Source organism: Ylistrum balloti, unplaced genomic scaffold (assembly GCF_031769215.1).
Source record: "Ylistrum balloti isolate Yb309-2 unplaced genomic scaffold, AGI_CSIRO_Ybal_v1 Utg370416, whole genome shotgun sequence".
Taxonomy (NCBI): domain Eukaryota; kingdom Metazoa; phylum Mollusca; class Bivalvia; order Pectinida; family Pectinidae; genus Ylistrum; species Ylistrum balloti.
In genome coordinates, this window is record NW_026782282.1 from 1,718,599 (window position 1) to 1,741,950 (window position 23,352).

Sequence of the window (23,352 nt, forward strand, 5' to 3'; positions counted from 1 at the left end):
TTTGAATCTAAGGTGATTTCATCCGTTTTTATCACTTTTTTCCCTACATCTCATACATAACAGTATCCTGATTCAGTTTGATAAAAAGTAAATTGCACAAAAACACAGAGGTATCAGACTCCAATTCCGACTTCTAAAGATGAAAACATAGTCTTCAAACAAAGACATATGTCTATAGAAAACTGAGCCACACAAATGCACCAACATTGAAATCTACACTGTAAGAGAAGCACAGATGTCTTACAACAGTGACAAGGTGGGAGTACAGCATTTTCTTTGTTGAGAATCAAAATTCATTTATTTGCCCTTGTATATGAATGCATCAACAAACTGCCATTGAAAAACCAATCAAGGAAGACTAAATGACAGCTATGAACAAAATTTTGGTTCAAGAAAAAGAAAGAAAATTGTTTCTAAAGCACTTTTCGTGTATTTTTCTCAAGCACAAACACATCTGATGTTAAATATATTTTACACGCATGCCATTTCCAAAAATGATAATAATAAATGATAAAACTGTACAACGATGTATGAAAATACATTTACAAATGTCTACCTATTTACAAGTGAATTATGTGCAAATGAAAAAATACAAGATGTCTGACCAAATTAATTTCTTATCAGATCAATTTCCACTGTACACACAAGTCTCTGCATCTGTTTTGATTCAAAATTAATTAGATGTTATGCTTCTTACGACACAATATTTAACCCACAGTAAAAACAAAAATTTACAGGAAACTATATAAAACTGAAGTATTTTCTTATTTAGGAAGAAAAACGTTGAAACATACTGACAAATCAAGTAAATCAGCATTCATTTTCAATGCAGCATTTTGAACATTCCAGTTGTTTGAATTAAAAATCATAAAATTAGGTATTTAGGGAAACGTCCTTCTTGAAAAATCCTAAAATTCACAAGTACACCCAAAACTTTTGATCATTCCTCTCCTCTTCCCTCCCCCCACCCCCCCCCCCCCCCCCCCCCCCCCCCCCCCCCCCCCCCCCCCCCCCCCCCCCCCCCCCCCCCCCCCCCCCCCCCCCCCCCCCCCCCCCCAACAAATCATAACAAATCCAAAAAAATCAATGTTAACAACCCAAGTTCAAGTTTACAGCTTACATTATATCCCCACTTCTGGTTCACAACACTGAATTATCTGAGTGACTTTGTCAAAGTGTAGTCAGCTGAACAATAATGAAAAATATTAGGTTAATAGAGTATTGCAAACCATTTCCAAAAAAGTTTTTTCCAAAATGATCACATGAAAATCTGTCAGAAAAACCAGATTTCGTAAGGGAATTTTGAAAATTTCACCTACAAACTGTCAAACTTATTATCATACTCGATACTGAGAATGCTAACAGTAATCAAGCTTAACATCAGAAAAAAACATCAACAACTGCTTAATTATTTTTACCTGAAATCAAGCTCTTACATGTGAATAATGAATATGAATAAATATTGAAAACATTCTCAAATCATTAACAGGATGTTTCATGCTTCATGGTACACAAACATTCTGACTTAGTAGTCACTAACAAGGTGATAAACATTGACAAAGGACCCAAAACATACAAGATATATAAATATATGCATCATATCCGCTCCTTCACAGATTTCAGTTTCTGCACAAAAAATGTTTCCAGCACTTCCGCACACTGGTAGAACGGCGTATCCGTTGGGTTGTATAGTCTGCAGTTATCAAATATCTTAGTCACATCTTTAACAAAGTCTTTTAACTTACTGTACTTCTTCTTCTGTAGCCGTCTCTCAACTGTCATCAAATCTACAAACAACAAGTTCCAAAGTCATAAAAGGTATTTGCTGAAAATAAGAAGACTTTGAAGTAGATATGCATACTGCCTTATTCATTAATTTGTCGCAATAAATTTTCAAATACAAAACAAAGATCTAAAACACACGATTTTTTTATTCATCTTAAGACTTTGTAACATTACAAAATAAAATTAAGGAATAAATTCATTATTTTGAAAGATTTATCAAATATAAGGAATTTGGATCAGGGCAAAATTTAATTTTCACAATATGATACGCCATTTAATAAACGGGTTAAAATCAACATAATATACAAATACATTAAATGTACGAGTACAATAATGCCCGTTTCCAATTAAAATCTATATGAAATGACATGCGACTCTCCCTCATCACGACAGGTACTCAAATACTCACACTCTGACAATATGACATACAAAACGATGGACAATATCTCTGTATCTTACTGGGGAAAGAGACACATTCAATGGACATCATTTCTTACCCATTGGATCCTTGATAACATGATAATAGTCTGGGACTTCATTACGATCAACTGCCTCCAGGAATGGCCAAGCCATCTTATGAGACTGCAAAGGAAAATACTTTGGAATGATCGATGGCAGCAAATTAGACACCCTTTACAATGCTTTCAAGAGGATAAAACATTATGTATTTAATTACTGAAATTAATGAAACGTATAAAATTCACATAGAAGTTACCATATCTATAAAATGAATGCTCAAAACATTTTTCAGAAAATTATCATTAAACAATGAAGATATTTACATATATACACTTACCAGATTCAAATATGCAATACTTTCAACTTACCTGAAGACTCTTAACAAGTCTGCGTAATGTGTCATAGTCCCGGTCAAGGAGTTCCTTCTGACTGATTGGATCAGCCTCCTCTTTGCGCATACAATTTGGACATATGTAAGTGTCAATATGGTCTGCCTCACCCTGCGACACGCCAACACACCGCCCATGGAACCAGTCCTGGCATCGGTCACATCCAATGTAGAACCTACGGTAAAGAGTGTGTTCTTCAAAAAGTGTCAAACATCGCACATATAGGCAGTAAGAACAAGCTTGTGAGATAAGGTAATGTAATTAGATATCCAACACCTTGCATGTTTGATGTACCTATTATATTGTAGATACTGTAATGGGTGATATTCAGGCTTAGAGAAGAAAATGAATTCATTATTCAGTTAATTTGTGTTACACAGCTGAGTTATGTGCTGCTTAATGCTCCTTACTTCAGGACCAGCTAGAAACAAATTTCTAGATTCATACCTGACAAAACGTAAAAAGCCTTATCAATTTGACTACTTCCAACATTTGTATCTCACAATAACTTAAAGGCCTTTCTTGATTGGCTTTTCAGACAATCACTTACTGTGCCTCATCGTACGGTGTCCTACACAGACAGTATAGCTCCTCAGTAGCTGTCTCCTTCTGTTTTTTGCACTCCCCACACACGTATGTATCTATAGTCTTGGCTCTTTCTTCTGATATACCCACACAGTCGCCATGGAACCAGTTAGAACACAGGTCACATCCAATATAAAATCTGAGAGAAAAGACTTAAATTTGAGCCACAACAAACTGATTTCAAGTAGATAGGGTCTATTTGAATAAATCAGACCTGAGTAAGGCTACACTTTAGAAATCAATGCATTGTGTCTTACTTATAAGTTTTTAAACACTTGCAGTACAAACAAATTTTGACATTGACCGATGTCCACATCACTGGTACCATAACTTCAGGAATAAAGTTTTACATAACCAATAAGCAGCTGAAAACTGATTGTTTATAGATGTAGACTGATATAAAGGAGAACATTCACCCTTTTACACACTCATATAACACTGTTAATTGTCATAAATGTACCCTATAAATGATGACATACACTTAGCTTTAACTTCAAACTTTAACCCATCTTTCATGTTCACTCTATAGGCAATGAAACATATTCAACTGCAGCAAAAGTTTCCATTGACTCACAGAATATTTAAAACATATGACTGTACTTACTTGGTGGCATCATAAGGTGTTTTACATACACAGTAGAGTTTTTCCTTGGGATTGAATGCTCTACTCCCAGTTGAAATGATTTTCTGTTTCTTGCGTTTAGGTTCGTCCTGTGCTATGGTTTGGTCTGGGTTGAGTATTGGTGCCTTTTGACTTGTCACTGTAACCAACGGACGTACAGGCGAATCTGGCTTTTTCTTCCTTTTCTTCAATTGTTCATTCACCTCAGCCTGAAGATAAAGGGACTGATGAATGCAAAAACAAGCGTGGGGGATGAGGAGGAAATTTTACGTGAACAAAGTCAAACATAAATTTCTACAATGGACTTGTGGAAGATTAAGAAATGGATTATCCATATTGACCCTTCAGTAAGCCAACGCACATATGCAATACATTATTTATCAATTGTATCTCACTGCCTTGCTATATTTAGTATTCTCCCAAAACTTTGTAAATAATTTGTATACTGGTTCGCCGAGATTACTGAAGGATTAATATGGTATAGTCAAAATTGACTTTTCTACAAGAAAAATTACTTAATGCAAGAAATCCTCATCATGAATCAGATTTGTTGAAACAAAGCTTGAATACGATATAGACTTATTGATATACAGAAAATATTAGAAACCTAAATGTTTGTAACAATTATAGCGGACATGATAAATTTCTAAATACATCCACTGGAAACATTACTTCAGCCTTTGCATTATTATGACTTTAACTTACATCGTTAGTGCATAGAGACTTGCGTCTCTTAAATAATAGGCAAAACTACTTTTTTTTTTCTAATTAAACAACATCAAAGAAACATAAAAAATTACAACAACATACAAATTGTAACAGGTTCTAAATGTACAAGGAGTTTATCCTGTAAACATTCTTTCAGCTGTTCAGTGACTTGGGCTAAATCTAATCAGAAGAGAAAAACAAGCTGGGCACCAGTTTCAACAGAAAAGATTAATATCATTTCTAGTCTATAAACACTCCATAACCCAGCATACCACTTGGCATTTACAGTCTGGTTCCATGAGCTACATCAGTGGAGCAAACTAGTTTAATCATAGTGGTTTAGAGGAAGGGAGAAACTGTTACAGACTTGTATGTGATGTTGTAAATCAGTACTACGGGATGAATGCCCCATTTGGACAGTATTTTTGACAGGGTACAGGATTAATGATACAATTAATGATGGGCACTGAGTGAATATCATCTTCTTTCAGTATTAGTAAATGAGTACATGAAGAATGTCATATCTTGTCAGTATCAATAAATGAAAGGGTACTGGATAATGCCATATCCAGTCACCACTAATTGACAGCTTAAAGAGTTAATGCCATATCTTGTCAGTATAAATGACAGGGTACAGGATGAATGCCAGAGCCAGTCATCACTTATGACAGTGAACAAGGTATATGCCATATCAGCACTGCTAATAAGTGCTATACTACTGAGAGACTGAATAGGGCAATACAAAGATAACATGACCATACACAGAGTGATTCATTATCCAGCTAAAAACATTTCACTAGGAAGCTAAACAAATAAATATAAACAACTTGATGCAAAAACTTCCAAGACACACGACCCGATTTCAGCATACACTACTCCATAACCCAAATGATACCCTAATACTAAAGGCAACTGTAACATATGCGATGCATGCCCCAAAAGTCGCTCATTAACTGCAAAGTCATATTATTTTCTGTTCACACTGATAGCCATCTGACAATTGAAGAATAAAGGACTCTACACCGCAATATTTGGTACCTTTTGAACACCTTATGTGAATATTTCAGGGACAGGTAAATCGTTCCCATGAAATTTCAAAAGCAAACCTTCAGTCACTAATTTGATCATGCAGATACTTGGTCTAAAATTCAAGTATTTTTTTGTTAAATGAAACACCAAAACAGAATATACAACAAATAAACAAACATCTATCTCAGGGTTCATGAGAAAGTGCACCATTGCAGTTTTATGGGACAAACTTTGGAATTTGAAAAAAAAAATGTATAAAGCAAATCTATCTGAAGTGTGACATTTGGTGACCCTCTGCACTGTCTGAATGACCCTGGATAGCTAAGCCTCTAAAAAAACATGCAACATTTCCCAAGCCTTTACAACAACTGCTTGGAGAACAACCTGTATCTCTTGCTGTAGGTTTTTCTCCATAATCGACCGCTTCTTAAGAATCTCCTTCTTAAGAGCTTCCTTGTGTTTGAATAAAGTGCCCTGAAGTTTGGCTACCATTAGTCTTTTATGTTTCTCCTCCTCCATCTCTTGCTTCTTCATCCGCCGGCTTTCGTCTCGCTCCTTCTTCTCGATTTTCTCAATAACGTTTCGAAGCACCTGACCACAAATTGTGAGTCTGAAATGACAGTATGGAGAATAGAGAATTAAAATTATGATACCAGTATCAGGAATTTGACAACAATGCACATTTCATAGTTAATTCAAAGTAATACCACAGAGTGCCAATATAAGAGATAAACAGGGAATTAAGTGGGCATGTTTTATTTATCCACATGGATTCCCCACTGCAGTATAAGAACACAAATTACTCCTATACATGGCCTTTAATGTATTTTCAAAACAAAACTCAGCAAAAGCAAATTAAGCAATCAGAATCGGGTTCATTTATAATCTGAGGTCGTTGTATGAGGTTGCATGGCCACCACAATGTCTAAAAGCTGAGTGGGGAGCAGCATGATAGTATATCACACAATACATGTCTACCAGTAGATTTCGCAATATAACCATACCTATTTTGTTCTTCCTTTTCAACTACTGTGGTTTTAAGCTGTCGTGGACGGTTCTGGTCGGGTGTAGCTGTTGGTACTTGTGCTTTACTTATTGCTGAGATTGGTACTTTGGCCCCCTCCACCCCAATTTCAGAGCCTGAAGTAGATATGGTAATTGAATCTGCCAGCTCTGCTAAGGAGCCAGCAGTTTTTGGCTGGGTCATCAGTCGTTGCATAGCCAATAATTTGGCCTGTATCTCTGGTGTCTGGTTCTGCATCAATGCTTGACGAACCACTGTAAAGAACATGAGATTGTTTTTTTTATTAAAAAAAATCAAAAATGTTGACAATCTAACTAAAAATTGAAGTCAAGTGGAGTTGAACAAACCAAAGATGAAGAGTTATGTTACGTTTTTAATACAGATCTACAAATTACCAGACTGGTTAGAAGATCTCTTCTACACACACTTCACACAAAACACACAAAAAATTCACTCATCCCATTTTGGATCTTTTATGCTTTGTTATGTGCAAATGCCTACAATTGACTTCTAAATATAACTTTAAAAGTTGAATTTATTCAATTAGGTAAAATATTTTGAAATGATAGTTACATGTATACCAAAAGCTGTTTCTCCTATCCAAATCTACTGATCAGTGCTTTAAAGAGCAAATGAAACAAAACATGCTGCTGCAATGTACTTACTACATATTTCAAGCATACTCAAATGACTTTCAAGGAAATCACAATGAATCATTATTTTTCTGCCTTCTTTCAGCAGGGCTCTTACACCCCATTTTGGGACTGGGGCCCAGGGCCCTTAGAATTGGGAAAAATAGCAGAGTTTTCCTTAGAATTGGGAAAAATTTGGGGTCTAAATTGGGAAAAAAAGATACTATTTTGCATTGGGAATGGGGCCGATACGGCCCCAAATCTGGCAGATCGAGAGCCCTGTTTCATAACAATAAAGATTGGAATCGTACACATCCTCCTTTTTATGTAAGTAATCTATTGAGACAACTCTTGTTTTTCTTATTCTAACACAGTATTGATTATATTACTTGAATTAAATCATTGATACAGTGTACAAAACTTTACCTTGCTGCACAACTTGTGGTGTGACTGCATACTTTGTTGCAGCAGCTGCTGACACTGTCGTGACTGGAGCAGTTGATACTGTAGTTGGTACCTGAGGTCGAGCCATCAGCAGAGGTTGACCCTGTGGCCTTGGTGTCTGAACAATGAGTTGACCAGGCAGGGCAGCTCTAGTAGCTGTCACAATCTTGGGGAGGCCACTCGATCCCACTTGTGGCATGGAGGTTACTGTGATGGGTGAAGTGATGGTAGAGGATGATACTGGCTTCTGAAGAGTGATGGTTTTGATGGCTGATGCTAATGCTCCAGCAGCTGATGAAGTTGTCATGGTGACTGCCTGAGTTCCAGACAATGTACTGGAACCGGTGACTAGTCCTGGAGCAAGAACTTTGGGTGTAGCCAGGGAAATGGAAGTGGGGCTATTGCCCTTGACTACTGTGGCAACAAGGCCACCTTCTTTGGCTGCAGAAACAAGGCTGATGCCAGGACTTGGTGAGCCTAATGCTGTTGGAAGGTTCTGAGATGGAATGATAATTCTGGCTGGTGTGGTAGCTGTCTGTGTACTCCCACTGGCATTACTTACAATGATGGAGGTCTGAGGACGAATGGCAAGCTGAGTACGTGGTGGTGTCAGGGCAGGGGCGGCCACAGTGGTGGCAGGGGTAACTGTTGGAGTTGGAGTGGCAGAAGCCACTTGTGGAGACTGCGGCATTGACAAAAGCTGAAGACGTCCATCAGGTAATCTGATGATCTGTTGACCTGCAATACAAAGGCAATGATTAAAACATTATTGAAAGAATATACCTGTTATGTATGAAGATATGAATTAATTTCAACATAAATTTCCTCATTTAAATTTCCAGCACAATCACAGATGATATTGGTATAATTGAGAAATTAATCAAAGCATTGCTAACTCTTATTGAATTAGATGTGGGCTGTTGCAAAGCCTGTGATGATTACCAAATTAAAAACTATAATAGATCTGAAAGCGACACATACCTGGCAGGAGTCCTCGCACCTGAAGCTGACCCTGGGGGCCCTGGATAATCTGTAGATTCTGCACCTGGCCTGGCACACCCTGAGCCACAACCTGGGGCCGAAATTGGACTGAAAATAGAAAATGAAAGGGTTAGCATTTTCAAACATGTTTTATGTCTTTGTTTTTTGGAATTTTCAGATATGGGGCATTTCAGATAGGAGTATAAAATCACTAAGGTGGACGCTCTAGATAATCCAATACCTTTTGGTGTCAGTGACTGTGGTGTGGAGGTTGGGGCTGGCACTACCACCCTTGCCGGGGAAGTAACTGCGCTTGTGGTGACCGCTGTTGTAACAAGTCCTGGTTTTGGGGCAAGTGTGATATTAGAGGAACTGGATGACTGCATTTGCTGGACAGCTGACCTTGGGATCTGGAATCGTACCAGTGAACGTCCAGGTGTTCCTTGGCTACCTAATATACAAATAAAATTGAAAACCAATCAAGAGTTATCGGAACTGTATGTGTCACCTGCATAAAGTGTCACAGTCACCCAGAAATTGAACTGGATGTCAAAACTAATGTGTACCCTTCCAACAAGCCATATACCAAATTTCATTTCTATAACTCAAAACATAACCAAAGAAAGTCCAGAAAACAATATTCCCAGAGAATTTTCTAAATTCAAAGGGGCATAACTCTGCCAAGAAGGGTTACAGACAGCCAGGAATCGAACTTCATCTGTACCCTTCCAACAAGAAGCCATATACCAAATTTCATTTCTATAACTCAAAGCATGACCAAAGAAAGTCCAGAAAACAATATTCCCAGAGAATTTTCTAAATTCAAAGGGGCATAACTCTGCCAAGAAGGGTTACAGACAGCCAGGAATTGAACTTCATCTGTACCTTTCCAACAAGAAGCCATATACCAAATTTCATTACAATAACTCTAAGGATAACCCAAAATTGTCCGAAAAACAATATTCCCATAGAATTTTCTAAGTTCAAAGGGGCATTACTTTGCCAGAAAGGGTCACAGACAGCCGGAAATTGAACTTAATCTGTACCCTTTCTTTTTTTTTTTAAAGAATACAAGTATAGGTGAAAGAAAATTGTCTTAGGCTTTTTGAATTCTTGGAAAATTATTGACCAGAAACTACTATATATAGTATTTGATAATACTGCTTAATTGTGATCTGTATTTCAATATCATCTGTAGATGCCACCACTTTATAAGGGACAAAAATTTATCCAAGATGAAAATTAATGTATTCATTCATATACAAAATTAAAACATAAGAAGCTGAACACGGACCTGCAATGACAGTTTTAGGCTGGACTTGTACAGTCTTGAGTATACTAGTACCACCAAGTATCGAGTTGGCGGTGGTGGCTGGCTTGATAATGGTACCGCCTGCAGTGCTCTGTACTGTGGAGATTAAAGAAGTGGCAGCTGCAGAAGAGATAGTGGTAGTAGATGTTGTGGTGGCTGCTGTTGAACCCTGAGACTCCATCATACGCTTCTGTTGTAGCGCAAGTCTCTGTTGTTTCAGCTGCATCTCTAGTTGTGCCTTCAACTGCTGGGCATTCACAGCAGTCTTCACTGAATCCTGACTTGTCTTCTCTTGAATTGCTGCTCTCTGTTTTGCTAACCTTAAAAATAATTTATTGAAACAAATATAGCTCCCCGATTGATTTATCTATACATTTTTTGAAAGGATCTTCATTGAAAATGTCAACCAGATATCTGAAGTGATTCAATCAGAACTGACAACAGATGAAATGTTACAAAAAAAAAATTCTGAATCAACTGATATTTTCAACCATATGAACTCTTCAATAAATTTATGAGGCAATAAATCACTGTTAAATTTATCAACAGCATTATAAGAATAGCAAAGCGACCAAAAACTTATTTACTTTTCTCCAAACTGTTTAATTTCCCAGAGTTCCAATTCCTCTTCTGGAGTCCATGTTTCTGTCACACTTGGTTCTGTCTGTTTGGGAGATTCTGCCCTCCTTCTTTCCCTTAAGCCACTCCTCTGAGGTGTGTATTTTTCTGTTGATTTCATATATATAAAACAATTTCAAGCATATCATAAAGTAACAACAAAAACAAAAAAGGCCCAAAGGGTCGGTATCGCTCATCTTGCATTCCGTTGACTGAAATTGCTTCATTAAAACTAAAGGAAAAAGAAAGAAAGTGTTCTAAATACCTCAGTACACATTTATTTTCCTATTAGACCCCAATCCTCTTGGGTCAACAAAACAATGCATAATTTAGATCAAATCATGCCAACAGGAGAAGTAGGATTTTGAAGAATTTGCAATATTGGGCCATGCCCCTTCCCCTTCCCACTCCCCCCCCCCTCACCCCCTCCCCCCTTCCCATCCTTTATATTTGGGCCCTGCCCTTCAAATTTGGCCCCATTCCTAAGGGGTAGGGGATTTTCATAATTTGCTCTATTTCCACCTTTTAAACAAAATGACGAACATGCAAAAGTCCCTTTCAACTAAGGATTCTTCAGACCAACTTTGATCAAAATTCACTCAGTCGCTTATGACAAAAAAAAAGCAACAATTTTTAGGTGAAATAAAAATCATATTACCAAAGAACACTGATATTGTGAATGTTACATGTCACTTGTCATTCGAAAATTGAAATAATAACGGAATTATGGAAAATTAATCTTTTGCAAAAAGTTACAAAATTTTCAACAATTTTGCAATCAAAATATTATAGCTTACTACAAATATTACTGTTAATTCTTTTTTCATAATTAGTCTAGTCCTATTACTAAATATTTTTCAGATATCAAATTAAGATGTATGCAATGCAAAATATTTTACCTTTAGGTTGACTAGGTAAACCTAGAGGCACCACAATCTTTCTGACCAGAAACTCGGACCTCAGTCCATCACGTCCAACATCTCGTCGCTTGAGAAGCTCTTTAGTGGTGATTTCAGTTTCTGTTGACACTGTGTTTGTGCCTCCAGCTGGTGGCTTGATTGACAGATCATCCCAGCGCAGACACGCCCACAGAATTCTCATTTGGAGACCCACTCCACCGAAGGATTTAACAGTTTGAGTACGATACCGCCATGATGTTCTGAACAGAGGCCGTGGGCAAGGATAGATCCAGTTGACATTATTCATTTTACAATTGTAATTGAATTGTTTGGTTTCAGTGAGCCCTTTTGTTCTTGCCATTTTCCTAAGATCGTGTTTCTCTAATACTAGTGCTGACCGTTTCCTACTTGGTGTTAAATACTTATGACAAGGGGGAAGCGAGGCCTTTTTCTTTGCTGCGGGTTTCTGTCCGAATTTTGCATACTTCACTAACTTTATTGGTTCTTTTGATGACCTGGCTGGTGGCATTTTGGATTTTAATTCTTCAACACTCATTTTTTCAATGGCTTGCTTCAACATGAGCTGTGCCTGTGTGAATGCCTTCAGGCCTGGACGGTTGGCCAAGAGTTGTGCAACAGCCGCTGCTCGACTTGACGGTGACTTCATAGCTGAAAGCGCAGAAGAAATGGCTGATGTTGTGCCTGGAGAAGTTGTGGTGGGAGTTTTACTTACCAAGGAAGAAGTGTTTGATGATGTTGATGAATCTGATGATGGTACTTTTGGAATTGAGCTGCTATTGCTATTTTTATTGGTCCCTTCTTCATCTTTTTCCACATCAATGAGTGAATCTTTCTCCTCAGCTTTTTCTTTCTTGTCTGTTTTCTCTTCTTTGTCTCCTTCTATATCTACATCTTCGTCTTCCATGCTCATGTCAGCAATGGATTTATCTTTCTCTGCCTCGATAGCATCCTCAGCTATATCCATATCCATCAACTCACTCTCATCCAAAACAGCTTTCCGACAAGTGGGTGAGTAACAGAACTCTTTGCCTTTCTCCCTACACAAGTAGGAATAACATGGCATTGACACATCATCTAGTTCACACGGATCTTCAGATTTATCTTCTTTACTTTCTGTATCTTTTTCTTCCGAGGAATCTTTTGACTCATCTTTTTTGTCGGGAGAATTTTGACTCTTCAACTTCCAGTTAATCTGCTGCTGGAGAGCCTGTCTTTGCTTGTTTTCAATCTCCTCTTGTTTCAGCCGTCGTTGCAACAGCAAGTCAAGTTTAGCATATGGTTTTGTCACTTTCGGATAGTGTGTTCTCTCATTCATAGCTTTACAAACATCAACCTGTGGAATATCCAATTTTGGAGGCAGAGTATGATTTAACAGATCCAGTTTCTTTTCACTGTTATCTACTTTAACTGGTGCAGATGTCTGAACAACAGACTTTTTGACAGGACTTACACTTTCAATGTCAACTTCCATTTGGTCATCTCCAACAGAAGTGCACTGATTCAAGTTTTTGTTTGTCCCACTCTTGTCATTTAACTCCCCATTATCAGCGCCCTCTAGAGAGCTATCATTGACCCCTGATATTTCAACACTTTTCCTTTCCTTATCATTTATGTCCATAGCATCAATAGAATTCACTGCATCTGAACTGAGTCTCTCAGCAGCATCACTACATTTGGTGGAATCCTTAGAAGAACCATCATCTTCATTTAATGACTCCTCATTACAATTTGCTGGAGAAGTTTCCGTCTTTTCCTCTTCCACCTTTGTATCCATAGCCACACTTTCTGCTCCCTCTGACTTGCTGGGGGAGGAAACAGACTTTGGATTACTGTCTGCTGCCTTCGGTATGACTTCCGCTGCCTTACGTTTACGGGCTTGAATTTTACGAGCTACATTCCTGAGTCCAACTGTATCCTGAGGTACAAATTGATATTTCCGTGTGGAGCTAATCCATCGCCATCCTTGACCACCTGTCACTCTGTATTCCTCTCCTCTCTGCTTCCACACCTGCACAAACACAGAAATGTCATATAAATGTCATCTAATACTATCATATTAATAAGTCCCCCTAAAAAATACCATGAAAGCTGATACATGAATAATGCCCTGGATTTGTGTCTGCAGTGATATGATAACAGTGTTTTACCTCGGGTCAGACGAACGATCCCATTCCAATAGGCACCAATCCAATTCTCAATGTGATATTGAACATTTCACACTAAAATCAACTGGAAATGACTCAAATTTCAACTTAAATGTTTCCAAATATTTGCCCTGATTAAATGAACCAAATACCTAGAGAAAACACTGTACCAAGACTCTGAAACATTAAAAACCAGTCATTTTTTCCTCCAATTCTGTTACTGGTGGCCTTTCCTCATTAATTAACTTACCTGGTGCTTCAACCCTAAAGTGTATTTTATCCACACCAATGGCCGACCTTCCTCCTCCTCTTCCTTCCTCTTTCTCAATTCCTTTTCTCGTTTCTTCATCTCTTCCCTGTCTAGGGATGTAATCTTCTGCAGGCGACAGTGTCCTGAAACAAAACATGAAAGAATAAATACAAAACTTTCAAAATTTACATAATTAGATGTACCGAACAATCTGCAGTAAGACAAGAGGTCAACATATAACCTTCTGGGGTTAGGCATTCTACAGGATTATGAAATAGCATAATCCGATTGGTCAATAATGCTACTGAACAGGAAAGGAAACTGTTAACATACAAACTTTGATGTAAATCAGTACTTAATAAATAAAAGCAGTACAACCTGGATATTAATTCTGAATACATCCTTGACCCTTTTCTGTAAAACATGTCACTATGTATATCCTAATGCTTCTGGTCTTCATCCTACTAAGTTTGATAATTATCTATTCTAGGACAATGACAGATCTTCTTCATGTGCTAGGCGATGTTTGGAGGATGGAGAAATTACAAAAAACAAAAGAAAACCTTCTTTTTATGCAGTAATGAATCAAGAAAAACAAATAACAAACAGACAGGTAAGGTGATTACTAGGATCCAGAAAAAGAAAAACAAATACACCTCAATAACTACCAATCCAGCAGTAGATATTATCAAGGGAACACAAACGATTCATATTAAAATATATGTCCACCAGAACAGTAATCTCATTTTAGTCTTTTCTATTTCGCATTTACAAATGCAACAATAGTAACATTTTTCTCAGCCTATTTTGCAGGAATGCTAACCTATCCTTTTATTATAATTCAATATCATTATCCTAAACTTTTATAATTCAATAATATACTAAAACATGACCAGGCTAAGATTGAGTACCAGCAATTCTAGAATTGTTTCTTTTTTCTTTCTTCAGAGATGCCTCAAGATAACATGGGCAAATTGACAATCAATGAACTACCTACCCAAAGCTTCAGACCATACTGGATTGAATATCACAGGCTTCATGCAAGCTTCAAGTATAGAAAGGGCAAGAGAGAAGTCGCTTGGTTTACGGCACATGTGTACAGCATTCGTCCAGCTCTGTCGATGAAGTGGCCAGTTAGGGTGGAGAAATGAGCTGGGGATACTTGACTCCAGCTGTATAATGGTCAACATCAATGTCTGAATCACTGTACTTTTTTTGCCATGGTTTGCCCCATTCCATTTGAACTCACTAGCCTGCGTAAGACTGAACTTATGAGACAGGTAGCGCCGTTTGTCGCGTTCCTCATTATGCTGGTATTTGTTCAGAGCCAGGTTGTTTGTAGCATATTGGTTCACGTAATTCTTAAAATTACATTCCATGCCTGTGAAATAACGATTAAGCCATATCAAAAACATAAACAAACACCTATATAATGAAATTTTCATTATCACCTCAGTAAATGATAACCACTCTTTACTGCACAAAATCACATCCTTACCAGGTATTTAGTTGAAAAAGCACAGATTATTTATGAAAATAAAAAAATTGTAAAATAAAACAATTTCTTCTTTTTCTTTTTCTGCTTATATGACCCAAAAACAAGTTGGGCCTTTTTCCCTTATAAAAAGCTGAGGAGGCTAAAAGAATTCACTCCCTTTTTCTTTCTATTTCATTCCTGAAATTATCTTGATTTCCAACCTTTTCTCTTCTCATGTTTTGACATTTTTATTATTATTTTTTTTTGCTGATAAACACTTTGACACAAATCACTGCATAATATGCAATATCTTGCCTGACTTACCTAGCTTAAAATGCTGTTGCTGTAAAGCGCTTACAGAGGCTGACTTACTCCTGGTGACCCTAGTGATGTCACCATCTTTATTAATGACTAGAAGATCATCAGATGAAGAGGAAGACAGTTTGGAAAGAGTTTTGACTGATGTGGTTCCCGTTATTGAATCTGTGAACTGCTTTGGAGTTAGTGAACCAGTTTTTGACCTTGTAACAATCTTTCTGGCTTCTGAAATTGAATGCGATCATGTATATCAGAAAAATGTCTCGAAATTGTGAGTTCTACTGGACAATGGATCCATGTGACCAGTGGAAATGAAAATCAATGCTAATCCTCCTGTCAACATTGTAACTCATCCAAAGGATTTCTTACTGCACCAAAAACAAAAAAGGCAACTTCCTTTGTAGCTAATGCTATCTTTCCTGCTATAATATATAATATATGATATTGTACCTGATAATACAAATTAGTGACAAGTTGATCGACCTTCATCAGATCCAGCATACCGTTAAGATTAGAAATGACAGACTTCAAATTTGAATATGTCTGTATTGTGATAAAATGACTTCAAACTTAGCATACTTCACTTCTGATTCTACAGTCATGCTACTAACAGTAAACATATAAATTGATCTGATTTATAACAAGTGAGAATTTTTAGCTTAGATACAGCATGTCATTTCTAAAAATCCTCACCATCCTGACGTATAAGACCGTAAGATCTTACATCAGGGCAGTCGAATGGTGAAATCAAGTAATCAACATTAAATCACAAGCTTCAAGACAGTAATATAGAATTTTAAACAGCATACCAATAAAAGAGTTTTCAAATTACCTTAAATTAAGGAACACTTGAAATCTTTCATGTTCTTTGCTAACTCAACTGTTCAATACACTACTTTACCTGCTAGGGCTGATGCTGTGGTTGTCGTACTAGTTTGCTGGATGGTAGTTGTCTCAGCCTTCGTGCCATCGAGTGGCTGTTTACTGACAGCCAATGTCACCTTATTGCCATCTCTATTTACAATTAAAACAGTTCTAGTCTGTTTCTGTGGACTACTTTCATCATTCATTTTCAAAACAGTCTGTTTCACATTTGGACAAACTGACTGAACATTCATTATTGTGGACTTGGGTTTGTCGTTAACTTGAGTAAGGTTTTTTAAGTCAATTTTTCTAATGTCGAGTGGTTGCTTTACTTGGTTTTGAAGATCCTTCAGTTGTTCTGATTTCACTTCTTGGTTAATTTCACTGGTTTCTACATTATTTTCCATAATTTCCTCCTTCAGTTCAGATTTTATATCTACTTCCATTTCTTCCTTTATGTCCTCCATCTTCGGAGTGACTGTTGAAGATTCAGAGATTGTAGTGACAGACTTCACCAAAGTTGAGGTGGTTGTTGTTGTGGTCAGAACTTCTGTCTGTTCTACAGTTGCACTGCCGTTGCCTGACACAGTGGCAGTCATGGTCATATTACTTGTGACTGAAGTGGTGGTTTCAGTTTTGATCAATTCTGTCATCTCCATATCATTTTTTTCCTGTAAAATAAAAACAGACATGTTGACCAGGTAATACAAATTCATCCTGGAAATAACATGTTACACCCTGCATCATTATTTTGATGTTTATTGAAATTAACAAAATTTTCTACATCCATAATTTGAAACGATGTTCTTTGCATGATAGGTTTATTGCTTAAGGGTTAAATTTGAGTTAAATTTTTATCTAGTTGCTGGTGGCTGCCTCACTGAACAACATAAGGGAGGTCCACTTTATTCTTACAAGAACAATTTGGGTAAAGTACAATGCTAAAGGACAAAATTGCAACAGTATTTGACAGTCAGTAATGTCAGATTCACGAGAAGCATAAACCTGGGATCTTCACCTGCTAGTCTGATACTCAACCAACTGACCAATTAATAAACTCAATGAAATGCAGGCTTACATTTTCCAGAAAGAACAAAATAGAACGAATTATCTTTAATTTCATGCTTTCAAAAATGACAATTATGAAATTCAGAGGTTATAATGCAGAAAAAATGCCCTAATTTATCATTACACTATCAGGTTTATCATTACCATATTGGCTTGGATAGTGTCCTCTTTAATTTCGTCTTTTGCCCAGGTGGCTCCATTTTCCTTTGGACCATCAAGTTCCATTGATTCTTTATTTTCTTCAAGATTTCTTTTTTCTTCAGATTCTTCTTCCTCTTTCCTCCTTTTCTCCTCTTCCTCTTCTTTAATTTTCCTTTCTGCCTCTTCTTGCGCTTTTCGTAATGACCTTTCTGCTTGTGTCTTGGCAACTTCATCTAAAAATTATCCAATTCATAGCAGTTCTATCTTTTAAATTTGTTCTATTAGCAAGTAAAAACAGCAAATGATCAATACTTGAAGCAGGCAATAAAATATAAGCATATCTTTAAAATGTTATACTTAAAAACTAATTTTTAAATGTGTAAATTTCCATTGCTTTATTTTCAAACTAATCTAACAAAGTAATTTGTGAATCACCAGTTTTGAAAATGACCAAGATTTTTGATGCACATTTCATTCCTTTCATGACTAAAATATATAACATTACTGGAGGATGGCTTACTTATTTCCAACTCCAAAGCAGATTTCTTGCTGCCCTTGTGTAACATTGTGAGTTCGTGAGTGACAGCCATCTGTTTGAGAATATCTTCTTTGAATTCATAGATGGCGTTGACCAGATCTTTCTCCCAGCCTTCAGAGTCCAGTACCTCCAGCAACTCGTCAATCTGACCCTTTGTACTGTAGTACCAAACTTCATTTTCACCCTCCCTGGAAATTAAAGCAAGTTCTTTTTCTCAATTCCAGCTTATGATTGAACATACTTTTTATTCATATTTTATATTGCTCCTGTAAAATTTCACATATAATATACATCTATAGTTGGAGAATATATACATAATACACAAAATACACAAAAATCTATTTACATAACTTTATATTCTTTCCAACTTCGGAAAATGTTTCAGAATTTTTGTAGAACTGTGTATCTATTTCTTCTTTCATTTTTTTTTCTTTGCATGCTTTTTTTTTTTTTTAACAATCAGAACAATTTTTATATTTACAATTATCAAATAACTAGAAAATGAAATCATAAGTTAACCAATACCTACTTAGGCAAATCATGTGGTCATAACCACACACAAATTTTAATGCCTTATTATTTACAATGAAATGAAATGTAATTCTACATCATTCTAGTTTATTCTTTTTAACAAGTGAAGACTTACACAATGATTCTCCGCACTAAAAACCAATACTTTCTTCCATGTCTGTCAAACCCAATAGGTTCCTGTCTGCATAAAAGACCACTTTTTTCTGCCTCAGATACACAATCTGTAACACCTTTAATCTACAAAAAAAAAAAAAAATTAACTCATATTTAAAAGTCACGATAAATTTAATTTGCAAAGATCTACTATAAAATCATAGAATTTTGTAAGAGATTTATTATCATTGATTTAAAATTGATATGTCACCAATCTATTCAAATAAGTAACAAAAAGTATAGGATTTTACAGTCTATTGATTCCTATGCAGGTTTCAGACCTGAACAGTCCTGAGCTGTTTTCCAATGTAAGCTTAATGTGATTAGATCATTCTAACAGATGAGTGTCTGATATCAAGACTGGGCACTCACTTCTTCTTGACTGAAACCATGACTTTTTCTTACAACTTTTGGTGTCACTTTTCAAATTGACAATGTATAACAGGGATGAAATGAGTAGTTTTGGATGCATAAATATATATACCTCATTGGTCAATGAATTTAAGCTAGTTGATTTTTCATAGTTCATCACGAACTCAAAAGTTATTTACACCAAATTATGTCAGAATTCTATGTTTTCGTCAGAGGTGTGCTCTAGCTCCAGCCAGCACACCAGACCTCTGTTCTTTAAAATGACTGATATCGGACCCAGACATGTGCAGGACTAGTAATTCCACCAGCAGTAAACTTGATGCCCAATAATTTCAGATTTCATGTAATCACGAAACAATGAAACTATTAAATTTTCATTGATTTCCCACTGGATTAGAATATTTATAAAAAAATTTGCTTGTCAGCATCTACTTTAATTAAATTAAAAACATCTGACTTTGTCCTCAAAATCAAGAAAAATGTTGCAATTGATTTTGAAAGTGATGATCTCCATTGACGCACCTTGTGAGCTCGGCAAACTCCACAGACCCAATCTTCCTCCGGTACCTCTTCCATGGGAGGTTCCACACATGTTAGGTGATACACAGCAGAGCAGGTTTCACAACACAGCAAATCTCCGAGTCTGCTTAAGAAATGAATGCTCAGTTAAAAAATCAAGATATCAATGCTACCCCAAAACAAAAGTTGATAAAATTCCTTAAAATACCTTATGTACTGTTAAATGAACATTGATAAAAATATAAACTGTTATTCTATGGTAAGCAAATATTTCCACTTTTCCATATATCTAACCTTTACTTTAAATCTGTTATATGCATAAAAGTTTTCAGAAAGAAACTTACTTATGGCAGTTTCTGCAGTGATCATCATATTGGATATTTCCTTCATTCATAATTTCTTCTCTCACATTGTTTGTAACCAAAAACAGGTCAGTAAGAGTCTTCAAAACTTTAAGTCTTTCTTCAACAGGCACAAAGGGGAAGTCTGGATGTTCTAATGATTCTATTGCCACCTTATACTCTGGATATCTGTCAGACTCTGTGTCAAGTAGTGCTCGGATGGATTCTGGCCAAGTAAAAGCATCAACGAAGAACAATGATATATTGATGCTGTCCTTCATATCCGAGGGACCAAATGCTGTATTATTACCATCTTCTTCACGCCATAACGCTTTATATAATGTTATATGAATTTCTGTCAGCAGCGAGGAAATTTCATCACTCATTATTGCTGCACAAAAGTCCTCAAAGCTAAATGGGGATAATCTGAGAATGGTACGGAAATGTCGCAGCACTTCATAGATGCTTAAACTTTGCATAAGGTTTTCAATGGGTATCAACAAATCTGTTGAACTAGGAGGCATAGTTAATGGTGTAATATCTTTGTCGTCCGGTAGCTCTGGTGTTTTAGGTCTTCTTCCAAAAAACAATTTTCTCCTGCCAGCAGAGCTACCTATAGTACTGAAGCTATCATCACTATAATCAGAGTCAGATTCTTCATAGCTAGCATCTGAAACCGGATCGTTTTCATCCAGATCATCTATAACGTCACTTGCTTTATCCTCTGGATCAAGACTAGATCGCGATTGATCATCGTCTTCAAATATCATGTTTTGAATGAAATGTCTACCTCTTTGTGCAGCCTCACGGGACCTGCCCCTCCCCTGTCCCCGTATCGGGGTTCCAGGCGTACTGACTGGGGTACTCGACCGAGAACTTGGATCACTTGATGGAGTTCCATGGTTTTGATAGGCTTTGGGCTTTCTCAAAAAATTACTCCTGGGCCTTACGGATGACAAAGGCGTCTTTGGCGGTCGCCCTCTTCCGCGTCTTCCTCTAGTGGACATAATGCACACTTTAAAATACTTCCAGGTGCTCTAATGTTCCCTGCTACTTGAAAAAGGCGGCCCTTGTGCACATCGGCAGCCCTCTATATCGGATTTAGTGTCCATGTTTCAACTTTCGGAAGCCGCCATTTTTCTCCAAATTTGATCACGTGATCAACGCAATCGTAATATACAATGGAAGTCCTACCGTTAAGTGCGGCTACCTCGGATTTTCGTACATCAGATTTACGATATTTACCTTCACTTTGATAATTTTGATCGCGTTAAGTTTTTCATGTGGTGAAAAAGGATCTTAAGGAGATTCAAATCGAATAATGTTATTGTTTCTTTCTGATCCGTCTTTCTCGCACCCGATATAAGAGAGAAACTCGCATTGGATGGTTCATTTTAGACAGTATTGAATTATACTATTAAATTCTGCCCTCTGGCGTCGTGATTATGTACTTTTCAGTTTTATTTGTATATTTTGAAGATACTTAAACAGTCAAAGTGATAGTAGACCCATGTGACACAGTTTTAGGAAGAAATGAAAGTTGTTGTTGCAACTTTTATTAGCCAATCATATTTGACTTTACATACGTATTGCGTTATTGTCTCATTTGAAACACCTCGAGACTTATCGATTTCATTTATGTTCAAAAGTTAGACACAAGGAGTTCGGTAAAACTAGATATTCACGAACGTCAGAAGCCGGTCCACATGTGGCAAAATGTCGCAAGTAATGTATAAGGTTCAGCCGTATTACGACTCGAATGTAACCTTAGATTTACCAGATAATATGTACAAATTGCCAAATATGCAGACAGATACAGACAACTGCGAAAAGGTATGTATTTAATGGTGAAATTAGTTCAATCATGACCTACTAGTAACAATTCAGTATACGATACGACAATTTACGATTTCCAGGCAGGCAACGGGTCTAATTACTTGGTGGTTTTTAAATCCGCATACATAAGTACACGCGATTGTTAATATCAAATACTCCAATCAGATGTGATTTATTATCTTTATGTTTTGTATACTGTGTGGTTTTCTATGAAGCGTGAAGTAATGGAAATGACACCACTTTCGTTTTCTCTGCTTAAAGTGTGCCGAATGTTTTGCCATATTTAGCTCTAAAATACTTATTATAAAATAAAAGGCCAAGGAAGTGCAAACATCGTGCTTAATTTCGTTTCCTAGTGATTTTGATTTATGTGAAATGCACACATTTGACATAGCGGCGACCACCTCAATATATGGATTGTCTACATCTGACGTCACAAGTTCAACGCTGTCAAAACAGCACTATAGAAATATACCAGGTAGCTGCCATTGTGCGTTTGATATGCGAGCTGTTTAGATAGTAATGTGGTATATTTTGTTGCTACTTCTGTAAATTATGTTTAGAGTGCTACAAACTTTTTACAATTTTAATCATGAGTAGGCAAACACTGTACTGTATCAAGTGTCTAAACACACATGAAGATGCTATTTAAATCAATTAGACTGAATTGATAAATCATAATTAGATTAGGTAGACTAAAGCAATGGACAGAGATTATTTCATTAAAAAACTAAGATGCATAATCATAACTTGTAAATTGCATGTATATGGAGAGAAAACAGAACCTCATGATTCACTTATGTTCACAAAAAAAACTATTATTACAGAACTATTTTATCAAAGTTTATGATATAAATTAGCATCTCATACATAAGTATTGTAAATAAGATCAAATATTTTAATTATCGACCTAACATAAGGAGTGCACAATGATGTCAATTTGTCCTTATAATATGTATTTAATATGTAGTCTTAGTATGAATCAGCAGACGTCAATATTGAAGTTATTTTGTAAATATTTTTCTCTGATACATTTCTCTATTTTTGAACCTTAGCGCTACCACAGTATATAACTTTGAAATACAGAAATTCTGCCATGAAATAGAGCATATTCCTTATCAGTGCTCAAAAACTATACAATGCTACCAGGCTGTATTTCCACTCAAACCCACTAGTATATAAAGCTTTGTGTACTTGTGCTTATCCTTTTGAAAATGTCTTTCACTTCTCTTTATGGTGTCATCTTGATACCAATTAAAGGAATATATTGATCTAAAATTTTACTACTTTGA

General features: G+C 36.5%; 1 protein-coding gene across 1 annotated transcript; it reads right to left on the reverse strand.

Moving 5' to 3' along the window:
• Positions 1-1,061: 1,061 nt before the first annotated feature.
• LOC132554530 (nucleosome-remodeling factor subunit NURF301-like) lies at positions 1,062-21,231 on the reverse strand. Its single transcript, XM_060218852.1, has 24 exons — positions 20,228-21,231; positions 19,887-20,007; positions 18,955-19,076; positions 18,291-18,496; positions 17,756-18,003; positions 16,599-17,115; positions 15,704-15,922; positions 14,900-15,283; positions 13,903-14,045; positions 13,224-13,516; positions 13,156-13,162; positions 11,488-13,060; positions 10,558-10,696; positions 9,953-10,290; positions 8,900-9,109; positions 8,659-8,766; positions 7,660-8,415; positions 6,582-6,855; positions 5,962-6,187; positions 3,823-4,049; positions 3,184-3,357; positions 2,613-2,808; positions 2,283-2,367; positions 1,062-1,787 (listed from the first exon to the last, which is right to left on the reverse strand). Exons 1-24 carry the CDS (start codon positions 21,229-21,231, stop codon positions 1,597-1,599), a joined length of 7,761 nt encoding a protein of 2,586 aa, XP_060074835.1. The 3' UTR covers positions 1,062-1,596.
• Between the last annotated feature and the right edge of the window lie 2,121 nt (positions 21,232-23,352).